The following is a 23,615-nucleotide window of genomic DNA, read 5'->3' as shown; positions in this document are numbered from 1 at the left end:
AACATACTAGTATAAGATGAACATTTGATAGTTACTGTACATGTAGTTGACTCTGCAGCCTGGAAAACACACAAATGTCTTTCTGTGCTTTCTACTTCAGTAGGCAAGGGTAGAGTTTTTGGAGCTGAGGGACACAGTTTCTGTTCCTGACAGTGTTATTTTATGTGCTTGTCAGGTATAGGCTTATCACAAAATGACGTTTAACTGTCTTGCTGTAAGGTGTGGAAAAAATGCAGCTCAACTGTTTTGAATTAACATGACAGGACACAAAGTTACAGTGAGGATGAAAACATCTCAGTGGGACTTTGTTGAAGTATTTTAATCACTATTGCGTATAAATCTTATTTTACATCTATTTCCTGCTCACCTTTATCAGATGTAAGCTTTCCTTTTGGATGCATAAGGGATGTGTGCATGTACATGTGATTTAAATAGTCTTGTGGAGCATGATTAATTGTTTTTCGTATCATTTGTCAAAAACTGAGTTTTAGACCAATCATAATCCTGTCCTGTGTGTTAGAAAATGAAAATAGATAGCTAGGAATTTAGGAGAGTGCTCTATTCAGCTTTATAAGCGAAGGCAATTTTTAACTGCAGCAGAGCAGCCAACTTTCTAGGGCAATTTAGGATGTCCACTTGATATGATAGTACGTTTCCTAAAAATAGGTCTATTGTAATTGTGGAGTGAGAGATTGGATACCTAATACTTTTAGAATAGGAAATTGGCTTTTTGGTTCTAATGTGGGGTTTTTTTGTAATCTCCAGAGACCCTGTACTCTGTATAGAAAGGATGGAGCTGCAAACAGAATTTTCACTTCCTAATCATGTTTTGGTGGGTGGGTGGGTGGGTTTTGCTGGTTTTTTTCTCTCCACGTAGCTGAACTCCAAATCAGAACCCGGTGGACCAGCACAATCAAGGACAATTTATTTATTCTTTTTGCAGTTGACTGGTAGAGGTTGAGAGCTCATAAAATGTTTGATGAGTTTCTTAAAGGAGGAATCAAAAGGGCAGTGGAATTAAGATTTCAAGAATCATCTCAATGTAGTATTACCTGCCTTCGTATAAGAAGTCTTTTTTTTTGTTTTGCAGCAATTTAGTTCTAGAATTATTTTTTTCCCCCCAATAACCCCATTAATAATTTTTTTTTTTTATCCTGAAGAGCCACCATTTATATGATGAACATGCATCTGTGTGATTAGCCCCTAGGAATCCTTCAGGATTCATGAAGTTCTGCCTGTGTTCTTTTATTTAGTAATGGTGATATTTCATCCTTTGTGAGGAGATATTCTGAAAATATTGCAGTTCCCTTCTGTTAGATTTTGCTCATTTAATCTTGAGGAACAGGTGATTAGCCCCTTTCTAGAAGCAATTATTTTCTGTCATTGTCTTAATGCACAGCTGGATTAAGACAAATAATTGATAGTTTTAAAATCTGCCTCCCCCACTTACATAAAGAAGCTGTAAATATGGCAGCGATTTGGCATCTAGTTCTGCTTCTTGGGCATAGTGACATCTTTGTGTTCGGTACGTTTCTGTGTACTTTATTCCTTCTTCTTTTTCTTAATTAAACAGCATTTTGTATACTAGAACTGCTGTTAGCAAATGTCAAGAAAGGTAACCAGCCAAACATTTTATTTTTGGTTATATATAGCAACACTGACAGATAATCAGATCTCTTGCGTAGTGTTTCTTTGCAGTTAAAACTTATTTTTCTGGCTTCTGCAGATTCTTTTTTTTAATCATACATGAAGAAATGAAACCAGTATCCTTTGTTGCTTTATACCTAGTATTATAAGAGTGGAGAAGTACATGCAAGTGCATATGACTGAAGGATAATGAAATGGAAGTTATTAGAGGTTAAACTTCATTTCAGAACCCTCCGTTCCACAGTGAAATGAGCCCTTGGTGTTGCTGTGTGACTGGTGTTTTCCTTCCCAGATGTGTACTGTCATGAAAAGTACAAACACTCTTGTAGGCAAACTCCTTTAAAGTTTGGTCATTGCATCAAACACTGTCTTTTATTAAACAGCAAGTGAAGACTAAGGGAAATGAGTAAGTGGGAGTGATAGGACTGTATGGCTGGTCATCTCTCTCATGGTCATATAAAATGCCTCTGACTTGCCTGTTAAGTCTAGCAGACTGTTTTCAAGGCATGTGCTTTTCCTTTGAGAGCCTGGGAATAGCTCTTATGTCTGTTTAGGAAATTTTTGTGTTGTCCTGATTATTACCCCATTTATCTTGAAAAAGCTTCCAGACTTTCACATTGGATTCTTCCCATACAGTGTATGAGCAATGTATGCTTTTAGAAGGTAAAATATTGCAAGTAAAATAAGTATGATTAAGTTATATACTTCTGTTAGCCCTCACAAAATCAAGTGTCACCCATTTTTTTTCTGAGGATTGTTTTTGCATGTCCATTTTATGCATGTGAAAAGTGTAGGTGTTCAACTGTTGATGGTGTAATTCTATAGGTAGATAGTGTTTCTGGCCAATCCAGATAATTTAGGTTCCTGTGGTAGAAGAGTGGGTTACCCTGTATTTTGTTTCCTTCCTTCTGTATTTGAAATAAGTAAAACATTGAAATGAGCATTAGTGAAACTACTGCCCATCAAATGTAAAAATCCCCCCTTGAAATCAATAGGAAAAGGGAAGGGGAAAGAAGTGCTGTAGAGTTGTTGGTTGGTTTTTTTCTTTTTTTCTGAAAACTGGTGATTATCGGTTTGCCAGAGCCCTGCAGCTGCTCCACTGTGTCTTCGAAGGAAACTGGAGGAAGAAGGTTGGGAAAAAGCTTGTGAGGAAAGAGCAAGGGGTCTTGGTATATGTATATTCAAGGAAACTAACTCCTTTTGGTAAGATTACTAGCTGTGGGTGATCCTGAAAGGTCAGAGATAATTTTCTTTTAAATTGAGCAACAGGGATGTGGGGAAGTAGGGAAAAAAAAGTACTCAAGCAGTTGAGTCTAATTCCCGTGTGCTCTTGTGTCACTGTGTGAAGTGTGCTTCATGTACGTGTGTTTTATTAAGGGATCTGAATTTTAGTTCTCAAGCAGTCAGTTCTCCCACTGGCAGTTCTGCGAGGAATAAAAGTTTACAGAGGAGAATGAAGCATTTGAAACTAAAACAGATAAACTCCTCAATGTCACAGGAGTCAATTTCAGAAACCAAATTCAGAAATGAAGACAGTTTGTTTTCGTTGTTAGATCAGTAATTGCTAATGTTTGCCCCTTTAAAATTACGTAGCCTCTATTACTTTCAAGTAGGAGTCCTTCAGAGATGTTTCCTTCCTAATCTTTTCACGTGGTGGTTCCAGCGTAAGATTCTGCAATGTGTGCTGCCCGGCATACCAAATAAGCAGTGTGAGATCTGGCATTCTTCACATTACCAGAACAAACCTTGATGTTCCGCTGGTGTATATTTAGCAACAAATTGATCCAACCTCTACTACAAAACCTCTACAAAAACAACGAATAGGCTTCTCAAAAATTGTTTTATAGGAGTTTCATATCTGTATGCTTTGTCTAACTGCAACTTAGAGGGCGGCGTATTAGTAAGGTTTCTTATGAATCTTTAAGAATAGTTGGAGCAGTAATAAAAAGGGAAGTGTGCTTCCCAGGTGAGCAGTAATTTATAGTTGTGTGACATGTAAAATGCTGCACTAGAACCTTATATAGGTTTTGCTGGTGCAGATTGTCTTCTAAGACTTTAAATGTATTCCTTTATTCAATCTAAACTTGAAAATAGCAAGCACTTCTTCCAGAGTTAGTCCTAATGGATCTACACTTTCTTAAAACAGTAGGTATAAGGGGTAGCAGTGGGACACACCACGAGCAAAGCTAAGTGGCTGAATCATTTGTTCAGCCTTACTGGAAGCGATCAGATTTGGACTTTACTTGGAACTTGGTGGTTTGTTTGGTGGTGGTTTGGTTGTTTTGTTTTTTTTTTTTAATTAGCTTCTGGATTGTGTCCTGTCTCCTTCTTAAAGTGCCCCAGCTGAAAAGGATAGAGTATAATAAGGCTGCTTGTGACAGTTGTTGTGGTTTTTGGGTTTTTTAGGAGAAATAAATACATGGGGATGCGGAAATACTAAATTTAATGGCTAGTACGTTTTGAGCTGAGGTGAAAGAATGTGATCCTTGTTTTTGTGGTATCTGGTGTAAGCATGAAGTTATGGTATTTGTAGAATCTTGGGAGACTGTAAACTTTATTCGGTCATTCTTTTTCTTTCTGTAGTTAGTTTCAGTTGTCAATCTTCCTTTGCTATATATCTTCAGGTTCTTCTTTGTTGGACTTGTGAACCAGGCTTTAGGTTTTTTTCATCAAACAGCAAGTCAGATGGAGTCTGGCTCAGGTCTTAGATAAAATGGAAATGTTTAAAAATATTGCTGACTCATCTTGTGTTTTGTTTGTAGATACATCCGATTATATGGGAGAAAATTTAGCAGAGAAGATCATGTGCTTTTTATCAAATTGTTGTATGAGTTGGTAACAATTCCAAAACTGGAGATCAGCATGATGCAAGGATTTGCACGCCTGTTGATAAACCTGTTAAAGTAAGTACAGATTTCTGCTGACTACTGAAACTTTTGTTTCTAAGTAGTTGATCGCTTCGCTTGCTTAATGTTGTTATATACTTTAATGTAATAGTATGTTCTATTACAGGTTACTTCACTTAATCTCCCCTGTGCAGATGATGTTGGTTAACAAGAGTTCTCATTCTGCGAACACCTTGCCCCTTTCAAAGCTTTAGGAGTGGTATTGAAAGTGAACGAATGTCAGGTTTTTTCTCCCTATTAGGAAAAGAAAACATCTCAGAGAGCCAAGTGTTAAGGTTGAATCTCAAATAGGCAGAAGATGAAGGCTGTCTCACAACGTGATGATGTTTATTTCACTTAGTCAGACTTTTCCGGAAGACCTTGACAGCTTCTGTTCGTGCAGAAATGCTGCAAGTGGCTAGCTTTTTTTCTTGCCTGACCTTCCTGCAGTTTGTGCCAAATGCTGACGATAAGCATGATTCAGAGCAGTGATCTGGGGTATTCTGATGTGCAGCGTGTCGATGTAAATGTTTAATCCTAAAGTGCTCATTGTTTTTTTGGGGTTTTTTTTTTCTGTTAGGAAAAAAGAACTGCTTTCCAGGGATGATTTAGAGTTACCATGGAGACCACTTTATGACATGTTGGAAAGGATATTATACTCCAAAACAGAACATCTTGGATTAAATTGGTTTCCCAAGTAAGTTTGCATTTTAAAACATTTGATAGGCTATAAGTACCTGTAATGCTTGAAAGTACTTTGAAATTTGCTTTTAATATCTGGAATTTGATACACAGTAAATATTTTGCTTATCTTTTAATGAAGTATATTTCAGTAATTGCATGCAAGACTGTGCTAAATCATGTATATCCTTCTGCCAATTAATTGTGCTTGTTATGATGTTCCTCTCTTTATGAATGTGATTGGGTTCACTTCTAAATACGCTACAACAGCGGTCTTCATCAACTTATTTTAGGATGATAACCCACAGTTTAACAGATTTAATGTTAAATTTTTAACGATATTCAGATCAAATGTCTGCTGTTCAGTTGTATAACACAATAAGGGTTTGGGAAAATAGAAATGGTACTGTTCTTAAATATATGTTCTGTAAGCATTCCCAGTATCTGTAATCTAGGTGTAGATCAGCAGGCATACAAGGAAAAGTGACGTGCCCTTTATAGGAAGTACATGCGTGTGTGTGTATATATATATATTTTCAAAGTGATGATATGAAACGGACAAATCAATTTTTTTCCCAGTTAAGAATTTTAGAAATGTTCTACCGATTTTAAAAATGAAAAGTTCTTTTCTTTGCTTTCTTTACGCTGCCAATCCCTCCCCATCTGTCAAATTTCCAAAATTATAATTTTTCTCATAATTCCAATTAGAGAAGGTCCTGCTCTATAAATTACAGACTACAAAATGCATTACATAGGTAACTTTTTTTTTAATTGAAACTTCATGTAAAGAAATGCAGGTGAAAATACTTAATTGGCTTAAAAAAAAAAAAGTTTCCTGTCCAGGGGTATTGAAGTACTACCACTGATTCCTTCTACTGAGTGGAAGATCCTATTGCTGATAAGTGACATGAACAGAAAATATATATAGCCTTGTAACTTGTTAAGGAGCATTTCCTGCTGAATTTCTCTCGTGGCTGCATAGCTGGAAAAATAATTTTGCTAGTTGTACTATTTTGCTAAATTGCATTATTTTGCTAATTGTAGGTATTACTTGCCAGTGAAAATCCGAAAGAGCAGAGCCTTTTTTAGTTGGTTTATTTTATGCATATGCCAGCACCTACTGAATCTGCGTACTTTGTTCTGTGGGGATGTTGACTAGTCACTTTTCATTAATGTGTGAGAAACTAGCATAGTGGGGAGGAGACTTTTCCAAGAGGGAAAAGGAGGTTAAGCTGAGAGGAGGATATCAGTTGTGATGGTCTGTCTGAAACGTTTAGCTTCTATTAACTGTATGAGATATCAGACACTCCATCTTAATATGCAGTGCGATTTGTTCTCATACAGTGTTTTTTCTTTTTTTTTTTAACATCAATTTTGAGGGGTGTCTTTTTGGTGGAAGTCGAGATATTTTTAAAAGTTGAGTTGATTTGATTTATAGCTGTTAATTTAACTACTGTTTTAATTTTTATTTTTTTTTTTTTTTTTTTATATTCAGTTCATATCGACCAGGCTTGTCTTCACCTAAAACATTTGTGCTTAATGTATTACATAGGTGGTAAGAATGACTTTTTGTTTTGTTCAGCTCTGGCCGATGTGTAATCTTCTGCATGATCTGTTAGATTGTAACACTTGTCACACAGGTGTAATTTTCTGCATAAATAATTGTATTGGAAAACCAAAGTTAACATTACACCACTGTTTATGAGAATGTCGCACTGTATGTAAACCTTTCTAATTGGGGAACAAGATAGTGTGTGTGAAGTGGCTGATAAAGTGGCTATATGCTAACTAATTTAACCAGCGTATATATTTCAAGGGTCAAATGAAAGGTGAATTTTACATTTGAATAACTGCTGTGTCTGAATATGGACAAAATCAGTATTGGTGTAGGAGTGCATGTTACCGAGTAAGTGTACCTTACTATTAAAAACGATGAAATCATGGAAAGTGCTTTAGCAGTGAGGTAATAGGTTCTGGAAAATACACCCAGCAACAACCTTGTAGCTGTGAAGTGTGAAAGAAAGTTTCTGTATCGGAGGAGTTTACTGTGAATTTTTGCAGTGAAAACCATGTCAGGAGTTTTGGTATATATATAAATTCAGACAACTGGCATAAGTGGAATTGCAGTGTTTTTTGCTTTGTTTGGGGTTTTTTTAGGAAGAAATATTTAGTTGTACTAATCCAATGGGAGATTGATATTTGGCTCACCATAGTTAGAAATTCAGTAAAATAATTTGTGAAACTATAGCTGGTTGCTCTTTTCATTGTCTTAATTTAAGCTCTTGTAATGGAGTGTCCACTGCAGGGCTAGAATTTCACTTCAGACCTGAATCTGTCCTGAAAAATTGAGAATTGTGCTTTTACTGCTTTTTGATAATGTACGAGTCAACAGTGTCAGTTTATATGGTAATTGTTTGAACTGAAACATGTTTCTCTTCGAAAATGCAGGGGAAAAACCCCAGATTGACAAATTAATATGGTCATGTCCTTTCCAAAAGAAGATGACAATCATGTAGTGCCAAAATAATGACTAGTGATAGGGGTTAATAGTATTGTTGGGTGTTTTTTAATATATCCATGTGGCAAGACGTAATAATAATAATAAGCTAATAATACTTCAGGTAATAAGGAGGAACTAGAAGCAAAGAAAACTAAATGGGATGAGAAATTTTCCTTTATCTCATTAAATACGCTGTTGTTTCACTAATTAATAGGAGATACCTTCCAGTGTAAGTGGCTTCATTATCTCTCCATTACAAAGGTTTTAATACATTATCCAAATAGTCAGCATTAAATACCTGAGCAAGGACAGGAGTACAAACTACAGTAAACCTGATGTGGTTTACATACGTAGTTGTTTGCTGTTGTGCTTTAGTAATCCATGGCTAGATTTATTGGTAGAGTAACCTACAGAAATTTGTGAGTGCAATAACTGTAGATGTTTTTGAGCAATTCTGCAGTAACAGGTATGCAGAAAGTCTAACCAAAAGTGGAACCAAAAGTTTGAGAGAGTTGGTTCAAAGTGATAATGAAAACAGTAACCAGCAGTCTCTTGTTCTCCCCAGCTATATTGTCCTGTCCTTTTCTAACTAGTAGTCATCAGACGGGAATCTTACAAAATGTCTTTTGTAGTTGGTCTGTAGTTTAACTGTGTCTTAGATGAAAGTTTCCTTATGTACAAAATTGTCTGCTGTTGTTTTTTTCTTTCTAGCTTCCATTCTAAATTTGGGATCAGAAGACAGGAGGGGACATCCCTTCCAATCTTTCTCCTTTGCTCTCTTCCACTAACAAATGCTGAGATCTGACTGAAAACTTGTGAATTTGAAAGACTTGTTGATCTCTGGCATCAGTGTTTCTTAAAATTCTGCTGTCCTTCAGGTTCTCCTTAGCAATAGTTTACTTCAGTGGCGTGTGATAGTATGGGGATAGCTTTTTTGCTTGTTTTGTCACACAAATATTTTTTCATGTTCATCTTTAATGCTTTTAAGGAACATTGCTGGTTCATGCTTTATTTATCTACTCTTGGAACAACTGTTATCTATTTCCTAACTCTTTCAAGAGCAGTATTCCCTTTAACCCAGAATCTTTATGAACTTCTTGCAGAGTCTGATCTTATTTGTGTTTAATGAATGGTTGGCCATTCCTCTTCAAATTTTAGAAGCTGTCAGTCAGCTCAAAATTTTCGTTCTGGGAGAGGTCATGGATTTACTTTGTCACTGTTGCATAAAATGTACAGAATTTTGCGTTTTCTAGAGCGCTGCTTGAACTGAAGTAGTGTTATGAGGGCTGGGTGGGCTTTTGCTGGCTTGCATTGAATGTTGAAGTGTTGAAGGGAAATAGTGGTTTATCCATTTTATATTTCTCATGGCTTGTATGGGATCAGTTTATTTTGTGTAGGACTAGAGAGAGAGTGTGTGCATGCTCAGTATTTGTGTGTCTCAAAATTAATTGACCTAAACTGATCTTTGGTAAAATTCTAAAGATGATACATCTGCATCATCTTTTTCTGATCAAAACAGCATTTCTGTATGGTGGTTTTTGATGACGAACTAAAGGATGCAATTTTTCTACTAAGAGTACAGAAAGTATATCTAGAAGATGTAAGAAGTTCTTCTGCCAGAACATTTTTTTTTTTCATTCAGGGCAAGTTTTTTGGTAAAAGTGCAATTTAGTCTTGAGCTCGTGTTGTAATAAACAGAAGATTTGAAGAACATGACAATTTACTACCTTTATGGTTCCATTAATCGATCTCTCTCTCCTCCCCCTCCCTTTTATTCTTTAAGTTTATTCTGAGGTTTAGTCTTTTTTAAGGGGTTTGATGGCATCCTGTGACAATTGGTGTTAAAATGATTTCTCAAATAAGTTTTCTTGGTATGGATGAAAACACTTTTAAAATCAGCTGTTAATTGTGAGGGAAGCTAATGAAATAACCATTGATTTGCAGATAGTTCACTTCTCTTTCTTAGAACCACTGGACAAAAGACAAAACCAGATTGAAAAGGACAGATATGGTGTTTGGAGTCTAATAATAACAACTTTCTGAAGTCTGTTGCCTTTATTCATCTTACAAATATTTATGAAGTCCATAAACTCATTTTTTCTGTTTGTGTTTTCAACTTCCCCAAGAAGTTACCTTGCTCTGCTGGTTGCTCATGGATAAAATGCAGGATATTACTTATAAGAAATGATAATAATTCTTCACTCTTCACTTAAACGCAGTAAATACTAGAGTAGTGTATGAAAAGTAGAACCAGGAGTTTAGCAGAGCAATTTTAATCGTTATAATTAGGTCTGTGTAGAAGGCAATTAGCTACTGCATGTTCACGGAAGACATCTAATTGCATCAACATTATCTTAAGCTCTTGAGGGAAAAATCAGCAAATGGTTGTTTATTTTATACTGTCATTGAAATTTGATAATAAACTATCCCTAATGTTTCTTGTTTCAGTTCTGTAGAAAGTGTTCTGAAAACACTTGTGAAGAGCTGCAGACCGTAAGTGTTTGTTGTTGGTTTTGGTTTTTTTTAAGCCTGTATCTTTAATATTACTTTAAGAAGAGGAAGAAGAGCGTTTTAAAAAAACAAACAAACAAAACAAACCCCCCACCCTACTAGTCATTCCTTGGCTGTTGATGTCCCAACTCATTTAAGAAGTTTGGGGTGGAGGGTAGAGACTTCTGTTTTACTGTGTTATGAATGATCAATACCTCAGGTTTATAGGTTGCTTAAAATGAAAACAAAATGACAGGCATGTTCAATGTTATAATATTTAAACAAAGTGTAAGGTTGGTGGGGGGGTTTTTTGTTTGGTTGGTTTTTTTCTTTTTAACAGCCTTGGTTGCAAATCTGTTAATAGTTAGTTAAGCCAGGATATCACTAGATAAGGCCACCATTGCTTTTGCTCTTTTGTGCTGTTATGTTCACTGGGAATGTGTGTGCCTGAACCAGCCATGCTCTCTGCACTAATTGACTTTGTTAGCAGCTTAAGATACTGCAAAGATGCAGAGAAGAGACTTGTTCTCTTTTATTTACTGTTCATATGACCATTTGTAGTTATCATCTGCTTTCATGGGAACAGTTGTTTCCCACATTGATGTTACTCCATTGAGCGTTCCTATAGGAGATGCTGTTCTAAACACATACTGTTAGTACAAGGAACATAAAGATAAAACAACCTTACACTTGTCCCAAATATATATGGTTTTGTAGCTAAATAAAACCCCTTAGTTTTCAATATTGATTTTTCTGGTATCTGTTATGAATATGAAAGTTAATCTTTTTTTCTGTTGCATCAAATGTGAATAGTAGTTGTTTGGCTTTGACCAGCCTTCACACTGAAATGGTTTTGCATTGTACAGAATCTTTTCTGGTTCAACAAGACAAGAATCTCCTTATATTTGTGGTCTTAAAATGATGCACCATGATGTCCTTGATCTTAACTTTGTGTTTTGTGAAGGTGAAATGGAGTTGAGGACTGCCTATCTATTGCCCCTGGGTACATGGTCTTACTGTAAAACTAAGATTTTATGACAAATTAAGAGATAGTTTTAAATATGTTTAAAAAAGACCCAAACTTTAAAGCCAAGTCTGTATATGTTCAGTGGTTTCCTTGTTTTCAGGTATTTTCCAGAAGATGCCACTGCGGAGATGCTAGATGAATGGAGGCCTTTAATGTGTCCATTTGATGTTACCATGCAAAAGGCTATCACCTACTTTGAACTATTTCTACCTACTACCCTTCCTCCTGAACTTCACCAGAAAGGTTTCAAGTAAGTATAATTGAATGTCTGTTGATACAGTATTCTGTTGCAAATGCAAGCAGTTATCTTACAGGATGACTTGAAGTCAACCAGCAAAATGAATGGTGGCTTTTAACGGCATTTTTGGAAGGCATTCAAGACAGAAATTCTGTCAGCATTCTTCTTTTGTAGAAGTAACCTGGGGGAATCTTAGTACCTATTCTCTAATGAGTTCTCCCTTCTCTAGAGTAAAGCACACAGTATACAACAAAGCAAACTAAATTGAATTAATGCACTTCAGTTCTGAAGGACTAGTCTCACAAGTAAAAGTCATGAACCATGGCACGGCTTTAAGTCCTACCTTCTATTTAATTTGGGGTAGCTTCTGATGAGTCCTTCATGTAGGTTGAAGTACAGCTGTTACTACAAATATGGGATTGTGAGAGGTAGAGGCCTTCAATTCACTGTCAAAATGTGGAAATGTGAGACGGTCGGAAGACTGCTATAGGAAGTGAGTTTGAGAATTAAAGGAGGAACATTTGCAGGACAGGACAGTATCTGAATCATCTTTAAGGTAGAACTATTGAACTTCGAAACATAAGCCAGTGTTGTTTAGTGCATGTAGAGATTACTTAGGCTGATTAGGTTAAAAGTATATTTGTGCTGTAGGGTTAGTGAAAACTTCAAGGAAGGCAGTGAATATAGTTTATAAAGGTGAATTTAAGTAAGGGACTGGTATGGAGGGTTTGCATCCTTGGTTTCAGATGAATTCAGAGTAAATGCTAATGACACTTGTAACCATCGGTCAATAGGGACAGATTTCAGATTTTAAGGTAGAGGGAAATGAAGTGTGATTTATTTTCATCTGGTTTACCTGTGTTGGGATGGCAATATGTAATGAAGTGGCGAAGCTGAAGTAGATGAGGAAACAATTGGTGAAACACTTGTGTGAAAGGGGGGTGGTCAGAAAAGAGTAAGAGGAGGAGAGGTAAAAGAAGCAAGGACTGAAACTCAGGATCACAGTTGGGGGTAGGGGAGGTGCTGTGGGAGGCAAAGTGATACAAGCATGTCCATGTTGATCCCTGTTCTTGTTGAATGAGTTGAGGGGCAGGTGAGTTCCTGCAACCACCTGGCAAAGTGAGGGATAAATATCTAGTGAGGGAGCGGCTTTCACAACATTAAAATTATTTTGGTTCTGTTCTCTTGCAGGCTTTGGTTTGATGAATTTATAGGCCTTTGGGTGTCAGTTCAAAATCTTCCCCAGTGGGAAGGGGTAAGTATTTACTTTTCAGCTACAGTAGAAGAAATCCATTTAAATATTCCTACAATGTGCTTGCAAGGCATTGACGTCAAACAGTGACATAATGGATTTTTTTTTCCTTCTCCTTTAACTAGTACAAGGAAGTGGAGACAATAATTTCATGATTGTTAGCAAGCGATTACTGTCTGAATAAATGAGACTGCACTTATGCTGGGTGAACATTGTTTAAAGGCTTTTCTTTCCAGCCTTGGGAATGCTGGCATTTTCCAGACTGCCTGCTAGTGCTTACAATGATGCAAAGTGCTATTGTGATTTCTATAAATTATGACTCTGTAAAGTCCCATCTTTTATATCTTAACACATCTTTCATGATCCCTAATTTTGAGTAGTAGTGCTTTGCCTTGACTGCAATGAGTTGTTGTCGTATTTATTTTAGATACAGTAAAGAACCTGTACTCCCCGTGGCCAAAAATACCATTGGGTTATATCTTTCAAGGAAAATAGTCTACCATGTACCTGTCCGCTTTTTGTGTGTGTCTCGTATGACTAGATTCAAACTTGGGAAATAAAATAAAATCTCATTCTTGAGACACCACCACCAGCAGCTTAGGTGCTGCTGTTGTCAGCTGACCTGTGCCTTGGCATTACTGCAGTGAAACTTGGCATATTACCAGATTTTTTCCATACTCAGTATGAACATAAGCTCATTGACCATCTGGCTCCTTTTACTAATCTCCTGCCTATAGACACGGGGAGGACTTCTCAGTGTCTTTGGAGAAAGCTGATTTCCAAAACACCGTTGAATGCTACCTTTGTAGCACATTGCGTTTCTGGCCGCTGCTTTGCAAAAAGGCTTGTGTGTAGGTCTTTCTGGTTTGAGTTATGTTTCATCACAGATCAAGGAAGGCAGTCTTTGTTCCAACAGTTAGCAATTGTCCAGATTTGAACAGGGGTGATTGCCAAAGTTTTATTTGAGATTGTCTGTAGACGCTTTTGCATCTTTCTGATGGCTATCCAAAAAATCACAAATCTGTCTACTCTTCCTGACAGAAAGATGACAGCCTGCACTTTAATATCATGATTTGGTTTGTTTCTGTCAAACGGTCTAACAAATAATCATCAACACTCTTTCATAAGTTATCTCTGATGTTTTTTTCCCTCTTCCACTGTATTCTGACAGTTTGCTCGGAAGGCCCAAAGAATTTAGTTTTTCCCCAAAGCTTTCATTTCTTGTTTCCTTTGCTGTCTTGTCCACTTCTTAAGGGCAGGCTTGTTCATTTCATCAAGCTTGGATGCAGATAATTAGAGATATGGGTTCTGACCATGCAATCCAATTTAAGCCTCTGTACGCTGCAAGCTTTTTCTCAGCTTGCTTTGGCAGGAATTAGACTTGCTGTTTGAAGGGAAGCTATAGAATCGATTGCCTTTGTGCATGGTAGGGGTTTTTTTCAGTGGGTATTTCCTAGTATCAAACAAAAAAGGTAGGTCATTTAAGAAAATGTGACACTTTTCTTCAGGCTGTGTCAGATGTGACTGTCCTGAATTGAATTCGTGGGTTTTCCAAAACTATCATGTCCGTCAGACTGAGAGGTGGACTGTTGTGTGAATATCTGTCTCTGAATTAGGCAGGATTATTTAAGGCCCGCCCTTTTGACTTCACCATAGCTGCTAGATACTGATAGAAGCATCAAGGCTCTTGGAGACCTGATAGGTATTTCTCTCTTTGGACAAGCTCATAAAAGGAGTGTTGGTGGATTATGTGCTTTCTCACGATCAGGATATGAGAGTGAGACTTCATCTTCTTTTTCATTTAGTCCTGGTAACTCTCTTTCCTGAGGACATCTTTCAGTTCCCTTTTGGACTCATGAGACTGTCTTCTAGTGATGGAGCGTCTAAGTCTTCATAGATGGTCACATACTGCCATCCCATCTGACAGCTAATGCCTGTGACCTTTGTAAGCCACAGATGTGTATAAACCAACGCTTACAAATGTGACAGCCGTCAGCACAGGCAGGCGCACTTTAAGTAGGATGGATCCTGCAGAAGCTAAATAGTCCTTCAAGATGTGTTGGTTGAATTTGCTTCAATGTCTATATATAGATGCTATTTTAGGCCAGTATCCACATTCAGCTCACATCAGAGGGCTCTCATGTGAGGAAGCACCATGAGATGAATTGACAATCGTAAGCGCTTGTTAAGCTGCTCCAGCTCAGAGTTACTGTGGAATGTGTGCATGGCGTGTCACTTTCTGATCGAAGTTATCAAGAACCAGGATGATGCATTGGCAGCCAGAGTGGATAGCGCATGGCCCTTTCCCTTGCCAGAAAGTGGTTTGTCTTTGGATACCTGTTTATTCTCTTCCCAAATCTCCTATCTTCTACAGAGCCTGTCTCTCTTATTCTTGCATGTAAGAATTCCTAACGTGTTTGTTGGTTGGGTCGCATTCTTCAGAATATTCCTTAGGGCATTTTCCAGTAACCAAACCAAATAGTCCTCTATGCAAAGGCTATGAAAGTAGGTAGCAGGTTTCTGTTAGAGAAGTCGATGAAATCGCCAGACTAGAGCCTGTTCTGTTATGAGATTTTGTGCTTTGCTTAAGCTGTGTTGTGGGTTTGCTGGAAAATCTCTCTTCTAACTGTCACCTGGAGTTTGTTCCAAACCTTCGCTGCAGAGATGAATAGTCTGCTGCGCCCAGTTGATAAAATGGTGGTAGCGTTTGAAGGACTCTGAAGCTTAGTATGGGTGTCTTTCTGTAAGCTACTATCAGGAGTCTTCTGGTTTCTGGAAGCTGTTCAGAAAGGGGAAAAAGCTCAAAGCTGCTCAAAAGGGGAAAAGATATTTCTTAGCAAAAGCTGAAGTCTTTGACAACATAGAGCTCAAGTATAAGTTTGTCTATTGTTCATCTACTGTTCTTCAGAGTTGTTCTAACAATAAATGGTTGAGAATTAAAATGGTAGTGAATGCATTCTGCCTTTCATGTTAATTTACAAAGCATGGGGAAAGGGAGAGTGTGAGTATACCTTCTAAAAGTACCATTAGTACGTCTTTACATTTTTAAAAAAATGTGAAGATCTAGGGGTGTATATTCTGACAGGCTGCCTCTCCCAGAACTTAGATCACAATTACCTGCTTTGTAAGTGCTCAGATGAGTAACGAGTTGGGCGCCTGAAGGTAGGAATTCAGATGCGTTATCAAATACGGTATTGGTGGCTTCTGATAGAGTGAAATCTCCCTTTACAAGTGCTGTAGTGCCATGGGTAGCTTTTGTCTTGCATCTGTACAGTAGATTGAGGGGTTTGTGCATCTTTTATTATAAATATATTCTAATGAATATTTCCTTCTTTTATGGTTGTTTTCAGCATCTAGTAAATCTTTTTGCTCGCTTGGCCACTGACAACATTGGGTACATAGACTGGGATCCGTATGTACCAAAGGTAGTATTTCTCATTTTATGAAATTATTTTGTTTACTTTGAGATAAGTCTTCAGTGTTACTATGCTAAGAATAATTCATATTCCCTGTATGGGTCTTACACTGCAGTGGCCCAGTTTTTCAAATTAGGTGAATTAATTTGAAGACCTAAGTTAAACTTCGAAATTTGAGCCATCCTTTTGTCACAGGCAGAATTGGAAGTTGTTACTGTTATCACCGGACTGAAAACCAAACCAAATATATATGATACTATACAAGTACTGTCTGATTGTATAACTAATCCCATGTTCTTGTGGAAATGGCCCTTAATGATATTCTTTTGATAAATAGTATATACAACCTTTGAATCTTTCAGCTTACGGATTTTTTTGAAGATGTTCATAGCAGTTTTATTGTTTAAAAAAACCACTAAACCACCAAACACCTTTAGATTAGAAAATTAATTTATGCCAATGTTTGGGGTTTTTTTTCAGATTTTTACCAGAATTTTGAGGAGTTTAAATCTTCCAGTGGGAAGCAATCAAGTTGTTGTTCCAAGATTCTTAACAAATGCTTATGATGTGGGACATGCGGTAATGTGGATCACAGCCATGATGGTTAGTAAGTTTTTCATAAAGCGAAACAAAAACTAATGCAAAGCTTTAAGCAAGTATGTATTTAAAATTAATGTTTGTTCTGCTTAGCTCACTGCAGAAGCGTGTTTTTAGGCTATCTTTTGCCCGAGGTTTGTTTTAAAGTACATTATTTCACTGTCAGTTTGGAACGTGGATGGAAGGGTTTGTTTCACGGCCGCTGTCTGTAGCGTTCTGGAAATGAACTGCCAGCTACAGGTGCCACTGTGGATAGATACTTGGGACCTGCTAAACAATTGAATCACTCTTTTAGGGTGAACCTCATCAGATCAGATGGCGAGAACTTGCTACTTAGCGCTGAGCTGAGGGTGGGGAAGGGAGGGAATTTGCAGATGTGATTTGATGCTTTGAGGTATTGCAGTGGTAAGTGAGAGTGCTCACTCGTACCTCGTATGACTGTGTTACCTGTTCGTTTTAACTTATTCCGTGTAATGACATTCTGTGTTTTATTTTTTACAGGGTGGACCAAGTAAACTAGTGCAGAAGCACTTGTCTGGATTGTTCAATAGCATTGCATCTTTTTACCATCCTTCAAATAATGGGCGCTGGCTGGTGAGTGTTTTGCATGTCAAGACAATAACTTTGGATGTAATTTCAACGGTCAAACCTGTCAAATCAAACATGTTGATAGATGCACTATGTGCTCCAACGGCCAGATTGTCTGTTGGTTGTGTAATATTTTGAGGCTTCAATTTTCAAGATACGTGATTGTACCGTCATTCAAATCATACTTTTATTCTGATGTCAGGACCACAGCTAATGGGAGTGTTCTTCAAACAGCTAACCCAAGTGCAGTTTAGAAGTCCAAAACTAGACATCTAAGTCATATATATCTAGGAAAAAGAAGTCAGCACTTTAAAGGAGGGTGATATACGGCATCAGTATTACTTATGTGACGTAGCTTTTGTATTACTGGCCTACTGTCTCCAAGTTAGCAAAATCTAGTTTTGATTAACCAAAGCAAAAAAGATTTTTAATGCATATCTAGTTTGAGGAAGATAAGTTTTTTTATGGTGTAGCTAGTGGAGTCTTCTGCTAGAGAATGTAAGAATCTCCCTGTGATGGCAGGTAGAAAGTATAGATTAAAATAGCAAGGCTGGTCAAAGCAGCGCCAAAGGATCTGACTTGCTCTAGAATAGGATATTTGCTTACATGTGAATGTGCAGAGACTGCTCTCAAAGATGTCCTAATTACTGGTAAGTAATCTTGATTCTTGACTATATCCTTTGTATGTATTTTTCGTGATCTTTTAAATCATAAGGCATAGTGCTAGCAGCATAATTGCTAATATTTTGGGAACTGAAGTTTAGTGACAAATTGTGAACGTTGTACTTTAGAGCTCCTCTGAGTTTTCTTTTATTGCAGTTGTGTAATTTCAAGATATTGGCTTAATAATTGTCTGTTGCACACTTAGCAGCTCAGATTCTGCTACTGCCAAGTAATTGAACAGCATTTCTTGTGTATTCAACAGAACAAACTGATGAAACTACTTCAAAGGTTACCCAGTGGTGTTGTCAGAAGGCTGCATCGTGAGCGCTACAAGAAAATGACTTGGTTAACTCCTGTGCCTGATAGTCATAAACTTACTGATCAGGATGTTACAGACTTTGTAGAATGCATTATTCAACCTGTTCTTCTGGCTATGTTTAGTAAAACTGGAAGCCTGGAAGCTGCCCAAGCCCTGCAGAATCTTGCACTGATGCGTCCTGAATTAGTAATTCCACCTGTACTTGAGAAGTAAGTTCTGCAGAAACATTACAAATTCCGTGTTGCCTTACCAAGAAATAAATGTGCAAAGCAGTCATATTAAATGATAAGCAATTTCCTTGCTGTGAATGAATGCTTGCAGTGAGAGGAGGTGCTAATACACACCCCTGAGCAATCACCTCAGTCAGGACAGGGAGTGAGGGAGGACTCTGTTTTTTATTTGTTTTGTTTTGTCTTGTTTGTTTTTTTTAAACACCTGGCAAATGGAATAGTTCTGGGAGCTGTTCATAGCTTGTGCAATATAGGGTAGTCCTCAGGTGGTTTGCATTTCTGTTAGCATTTTGTATCAGATAGTGGGTGGATCAGTTGAAAAAGCAACTTCATACCCTTTATTCATGAGCCACCGTATGCCTTCTCACTAGCTTTCAATTGGGCCAAATATAAATGATGGTATTGCATGTTTGTGTAGTAATAAGTGTAAGTTTTTATATGTCTGTTTTGTGTCAGAGTATGTTATGGTTACAGATTGTTTAAAATTGCTGTCATTGCTTCTGACTTCATAAGCAAATCACTAAAGTACGTGCCCATGTAAAATACTTAGGTTGTACTATTACTAATGCCTTGGTGCCTGAAATTCCAAAAGAAAAATGTAACTCGTTCCTGCCCCAATGAAAAGCTTTCTCCCTAGTCCCTATCTGTGTTCCCTTCCTATGCAGTCTTTTGTACTTTAACAACTCTTATTGTAAAAACAGCAGAGAAATGAGTTTGTCTTGAAGAGCCCTTCCTGAGTTCCATACCTTACTGACTCAACTGTTTGTAAAAACTTGATAAATCTCCCCTTATATGAAAACATTTCAAGCATAACAGTTCTAAGAAGGACAGCAATGGACGCCCGTATTGGCTATGACTACTTTTTCTGTTTTGAGAGCAGACTGAATGTCTGCTCAGTAGTTCAAACTATCACTGCTATGTTTGCCTTGGCTGCAGTTCTGAATTCATTTTGTTGAGTAGATGTAGGTCCTTTGTGCTTTGAATGCCATAGGGCAGGGGTAGCACTATGACTCTTGTTTGAACTGTAGGCTGTTGATAACAGTAGGAAGTGTTACGCAGTTTGCTAAAAAGTAGTTAGTGTAAAAAAAGGTTTAAAAATCACAGTAACTTAACAGGTTTTTATAAAAAAAGGTATGGACTTTAATGTAACATTAAATAATATATCCCTTATCTTCTTAGAGGCAGTCAAAGCAAGTTTTCATGCTTGCCACAAGAACCTTATGCTTTTAGGTACACAGCTTGCGTTAGCTTAAAGTTCAAACATGAAAATCATCATAGCTTTGAATCTAGGAGCCCATGCAGTTATTAATTCCTATCCTGCAACTGCTAGCAAATTATTTAATCCTGAATTTGTTGTGAATAGGACTGATAAAATGAAAGGAACATTTTCTAATAGAGCAATGTTAGGTCCATTGGAAAAAGATTAGAAAAAAATTTTGGAATCATTGATCACCTTGAATTTTTCTTGCAGAAATTTTGTACCCTTTCTGTAGAAAATAACATGTGCAATCCACTTTTATTTTCTTTGAAGACTTTATAAATGTTATTGTTCCTAATATGACCGCTTTTAAACTTTGTAGAACATATCCTGCACTTGAGACATTGACAGAACCTCATCAGCTCACAGCTACTTTAAGCTGTGTAATTGGAGTAGCTCGTAGTCTGGTATCTGGGGGGAAGTGGTTTCCTGAAGGTCCAACACACATGCTACCTCTGCTGATGAGAGCATTGCCTGGGGTGGATCCAAATGACTTCAGCAAATGTATGGTGAGTGTATAAATCTTACCTTTTTTTAGAAGATAGTCAGCCAACTAGTTCACTCTGACAGCTTTTTTTATATTCATATGAAAGCAAGTAACTCATGTTTCCAGAAGTGGTTTGCCTCATTTTGTTCCTGCACAATTTTATTTGTAAAAAGTTAATATTACAAGCCTCTAACTTACGATAATGCTTTTGGCTTGTCGGACAATGTGAAGTGAATCTTTAACTACAGATTGTGATAAGCATTGTACTGACTTTTTCGGCAGCTCTAAAAAACAAGATAAAATAGATGTTCCACAGCTCCTAGCAAATATTCCTAGTCTTTTAAGATCAATAGGAAGACCTTTATCACTAGGTTTTCATCAAATTAGGTCCTAAAAGCCCACGTCTTCAGGAATTCATATTAATTGACTATTCAAACAATGTAAACATTATAGGGTTTTTGTAACTTTAAAGTTCTAAGTGTTGTTTTACTCAGAAAGTTGAGGGAGTTTTGCACAGTGCTGACTGGTAAGTTTTATATATGAAATCAGAAATAACTATTGAAGTTTTGGGGTGGAAGAATTAGGTTCTGGAATTTTTTTAATGCAATGATTTGCTTTAGCTCCCATACCTTAATTGCAAAAGCTTTTTAATGTGTAGAATACAGTAACGCTTACTGAAGAGCTGTTTGCGACTCTCAACAGATTACATTCCAGTTCATTGCAACATTTTCTACTTTGGTGCCTTTAGTAGATTGTTCATCTGTATTGCAAGAAAGAGATGATCTTTCAGAGGTAAGAGCGCTGTGCAGTTATAAAACCAAAACTAACCTAGTTTCCAATTTAATTTCTAGCACTATAATAATCTCTTCAGAACTAACAGGTTTGCTACACTCTCTTGTATACCTAAAACTACGTTAAACAAAAATGCAACAAAAAAAATGAAGATGTGGATCATGTTTGCTTCTGGTCAGTGTGGTAGAGCTGACATCAGTGTGCAAATTGGCCATGTATTCGTAGCATTGCTGCTTGGTGATAGGTTGTTGTAGAGATAATGTTAAATTCAAACAGTTTAATATTTTAATGTCAAAACATAGCTGCACAAAGCCCTGTGTAGTGTAACTTGACTCTGAGCTTGCCCTGCTGCGAGTAGGAGGTTGGATTACATGGTCTCCAGAGGTCCCTTGCCATCTAAATTTTTCTGAGTCTAATAAAATAGCAGCTTTGTTACCATTAAATTTTTGAAACTTCTTGTCACCATAAAACATTAAAGTAACAATAAAGAAAAAAAGCAGATGACTACAGTGTTGTTGTAAGATGTATATACATCATTTCTATTGTAAAACTAGTCCAGCTTAGAGCAAGGTAAAAGGTAACTAGTTGATTGTCTGGGAGACTCTGGAAGGAATTTGGTGTCCTGTTGTTGAAAACGTCATAAGTGTTAAAAAACAAAACCACCAACCAAACAAAAAACCCACCCCAAAACCAAAACTGTTTGTATTTATTTTTCAAAATACTAATGCACTCTAACTTTCCAGGGCTGTTTTCCTCCTATGGGAAATAATTTCAAAACACTTGCTCCTCTTTAAAGTGTTCCGGCAGTCATGCTTCTCTCTTCTGATTAAGATTCTATTGCTTCCTCTTCAGATGCTTGTTAATCTTTTCCAATCAAGAGATAGTCACATCATTAGACAGTGAGCCTCATCTCCCTCTTCTGTGTTTTATCCTTTGCTGCCCCTTTGTTATTAGTCATGGTCACCCCATTTGTTTGCTGCTTTGGAGCGCTGTTCATATACATCTCTAGTTTTAGAGCTCCTTGCGCTCCATTTCTCCAGCGTAGTTCTAATACTTTGTCCTTTTGTTTTTCACGTAGCAAAAAATACAGGAGAGAATGGGAAATAGTTTTTGTTTCTCTACTTCTCACTAGGCTTTTGGTTCTGCTTTTGATACAGCAGTTCAAGCACAGATAGTGAAGCTATATCTGGCATACTGCACGTGAGGCAGCAGCAGCAAGTGTCTGCTATGGTAGTTGCAACTGCCATGTAAAATGTCTCGTGCTCTGCTAGAGCACTCTTCGTGTAGCTCGGAGAACAGCTAGTAGCTACAGATTGTGCAGATTCTGGACGCCTAGCTGCTGCAAGAAGGTTAATTTCATTGCCCCAGAGCTGCAGCACTCAAAAATAAGAGGAGTTTGTATGCTAAAGGTTTAAGGTAAATATGTCAGCAGAGCCAAGTCTGCCACCACGGTTGGCACTTGCTGACCTCCTGCTGGAAAGGAGGATCAGTAGTAAGGCCAAAGGTTGTATCCATGGAGGCAGACCTGATTTCACCCTGAGAGGTTATTTGGCTAGACATCCAGGCCAGGAAGTTGGACAGGACAGTGTAAAGAAAATGTAATGGTTGTTTCGTGTAGTGTACTTGAGACTATACCAACTTTAATGGGAAATGCGCTGTAGTCTATATTACTTAAAAATTGGAAGTGTTTTTGAAGTAGTTAATACAGGAAATAAACTTTGTTTCCTTAAGAAAAGCCAACCTTTTGTGCTTCTTTTGCGTTGGAAAACTGTAGGTGGAAAGAGAATTGTGCTCTGCAACTGCTGAATTTGAGGATTTTGTACTGCAGTTTATGGATAGGTAAGTAAGCTAAGGATAAGTGAAAGCTTGGCATGAAGAAATTAATAAAACTTTCAAGTTCCGCTTACTAACATTGTACTTACTGTATTTGTGTAGATGTTTTGGACTTATAGAGAGCAGCACACTAGAACAAACCAGAGAAGAGACTGAAACTGAGAAGATGACTCATCTGGAGAGTCTAGTGGAATTAGGTCTCTCTTCTACTTTCAGTACAATCCTTACTCAGTGTTCAAAGGACATCTTTAAGGTATGTAGAACATGGGCTTTCCATCTAACTTTAAGAGGCTTAATTTTCTGTTGTGAATGACTGGTGCATTCAGATCCTTCCTTCCTTCATTGTCTTGTTGTGAACTTTCACGTTTAACCAAGGAAAGGGCTGGGGAGGGGAGTTTAGGACTTCATGTCAGTTTGTTTTATGATTTTATGTAGATCAGTACAGAGCTCTTAGGTTCTTGAACGCTCTCTTGCCAACTGACGATAAATGTTAGGAGAAGTCATTCTAACAGCTTATTTTATCACTTTATCATTTTAGGCTGTGATTTTTCCTGTCTTTTGATGGTAATGCTAACCTACCCAATCCCCTCCTCTCCTTTTCTCTCCCTCTCCCTACCACTTCAACTGGGCAAAGGAAGCTGTTCAAGGAGCCATGTGGCTAATGGGATCAGAAAAATTATCTGGATTAAAATAACTCCGAGGGAGGGGGGTG

The 23,615-nt window shown here is 37.4% G+C and overlaps 1 protein-coding gene across 1 annotated transcript in view; it reads left to right on the top strand.

Moving 5' to 3' along the window:
* PSME4 (proteasome activator subunit 4) overlaps positions 1-23,615 on the top strand; it is a 70,564-nt gene that overhangs the window by 3,158 nt on the left and 43,791 nt on the right. The window contains exons 2-14 of the mRNA XM_050893273.1: positions 4,410-4,550; positions 5,113-5,229; positions 10,162-10,206; positions 11,331-11,480; positions 12,660-12,723; positions 16,071-16,145; positions 16,617-16,739; positions 17,235-17,327; positions 18,247-18,512; positions 20,114-20,300; positions 20,981-21,070; positions 22,845-22,909; positions 23,006-23,156. Coding sequence (XP_050749230.1) covers positions 4,510-4,550; positions 5,113-5,229; positions 10,162-10,206; positions 11,331-11,480; positions 12,660-12,723; positions 16,071-16,145; positions 16,617-16,739; positions 17,235-17,327; positions 18,247-18,512; positions 20,114-20,300; positions 20,981-21,070; positions 22,845-22,909; positions 23,006-23,156 — 1,467 coding nt within the window. The 5' untranslated portion in view covers positions 4,410-4,509. The remainder of the gene's footprint in view (positions 1-4,409; positions 4,551-5,112; positions 5,230-10,161; positions 10,207-11,330; positions 11,481-12,659; positions 12,724-16,070; positions 16,146-16,616; positions 16,740-17,234; positions 17,328-18,246; positions 18,513-20,113; positions 20,301-20,980; positions 21,071-22,844; positions 22,910-23,005; positions 23,157-23,615) is intronic.

This window comes from Gymnogyps californianus, chromosome 3 (assembly GCF_018139145.2).
Source record: "Gymnogyps californianus isolate 813 chromosome 3, ASM1813914v2, whole genome shotgun sequence".
In the NCBI taxonomy this organism is placed as follows: Eukaryota; Metazoa; Chordata; class Aves; order Accipitriformes; family Cathartidae; genus Gymnogyps; species Gymnogyps californianus.
This window is presented reverse-complemented; position numbering and strand designations above follow the sequence as displayed.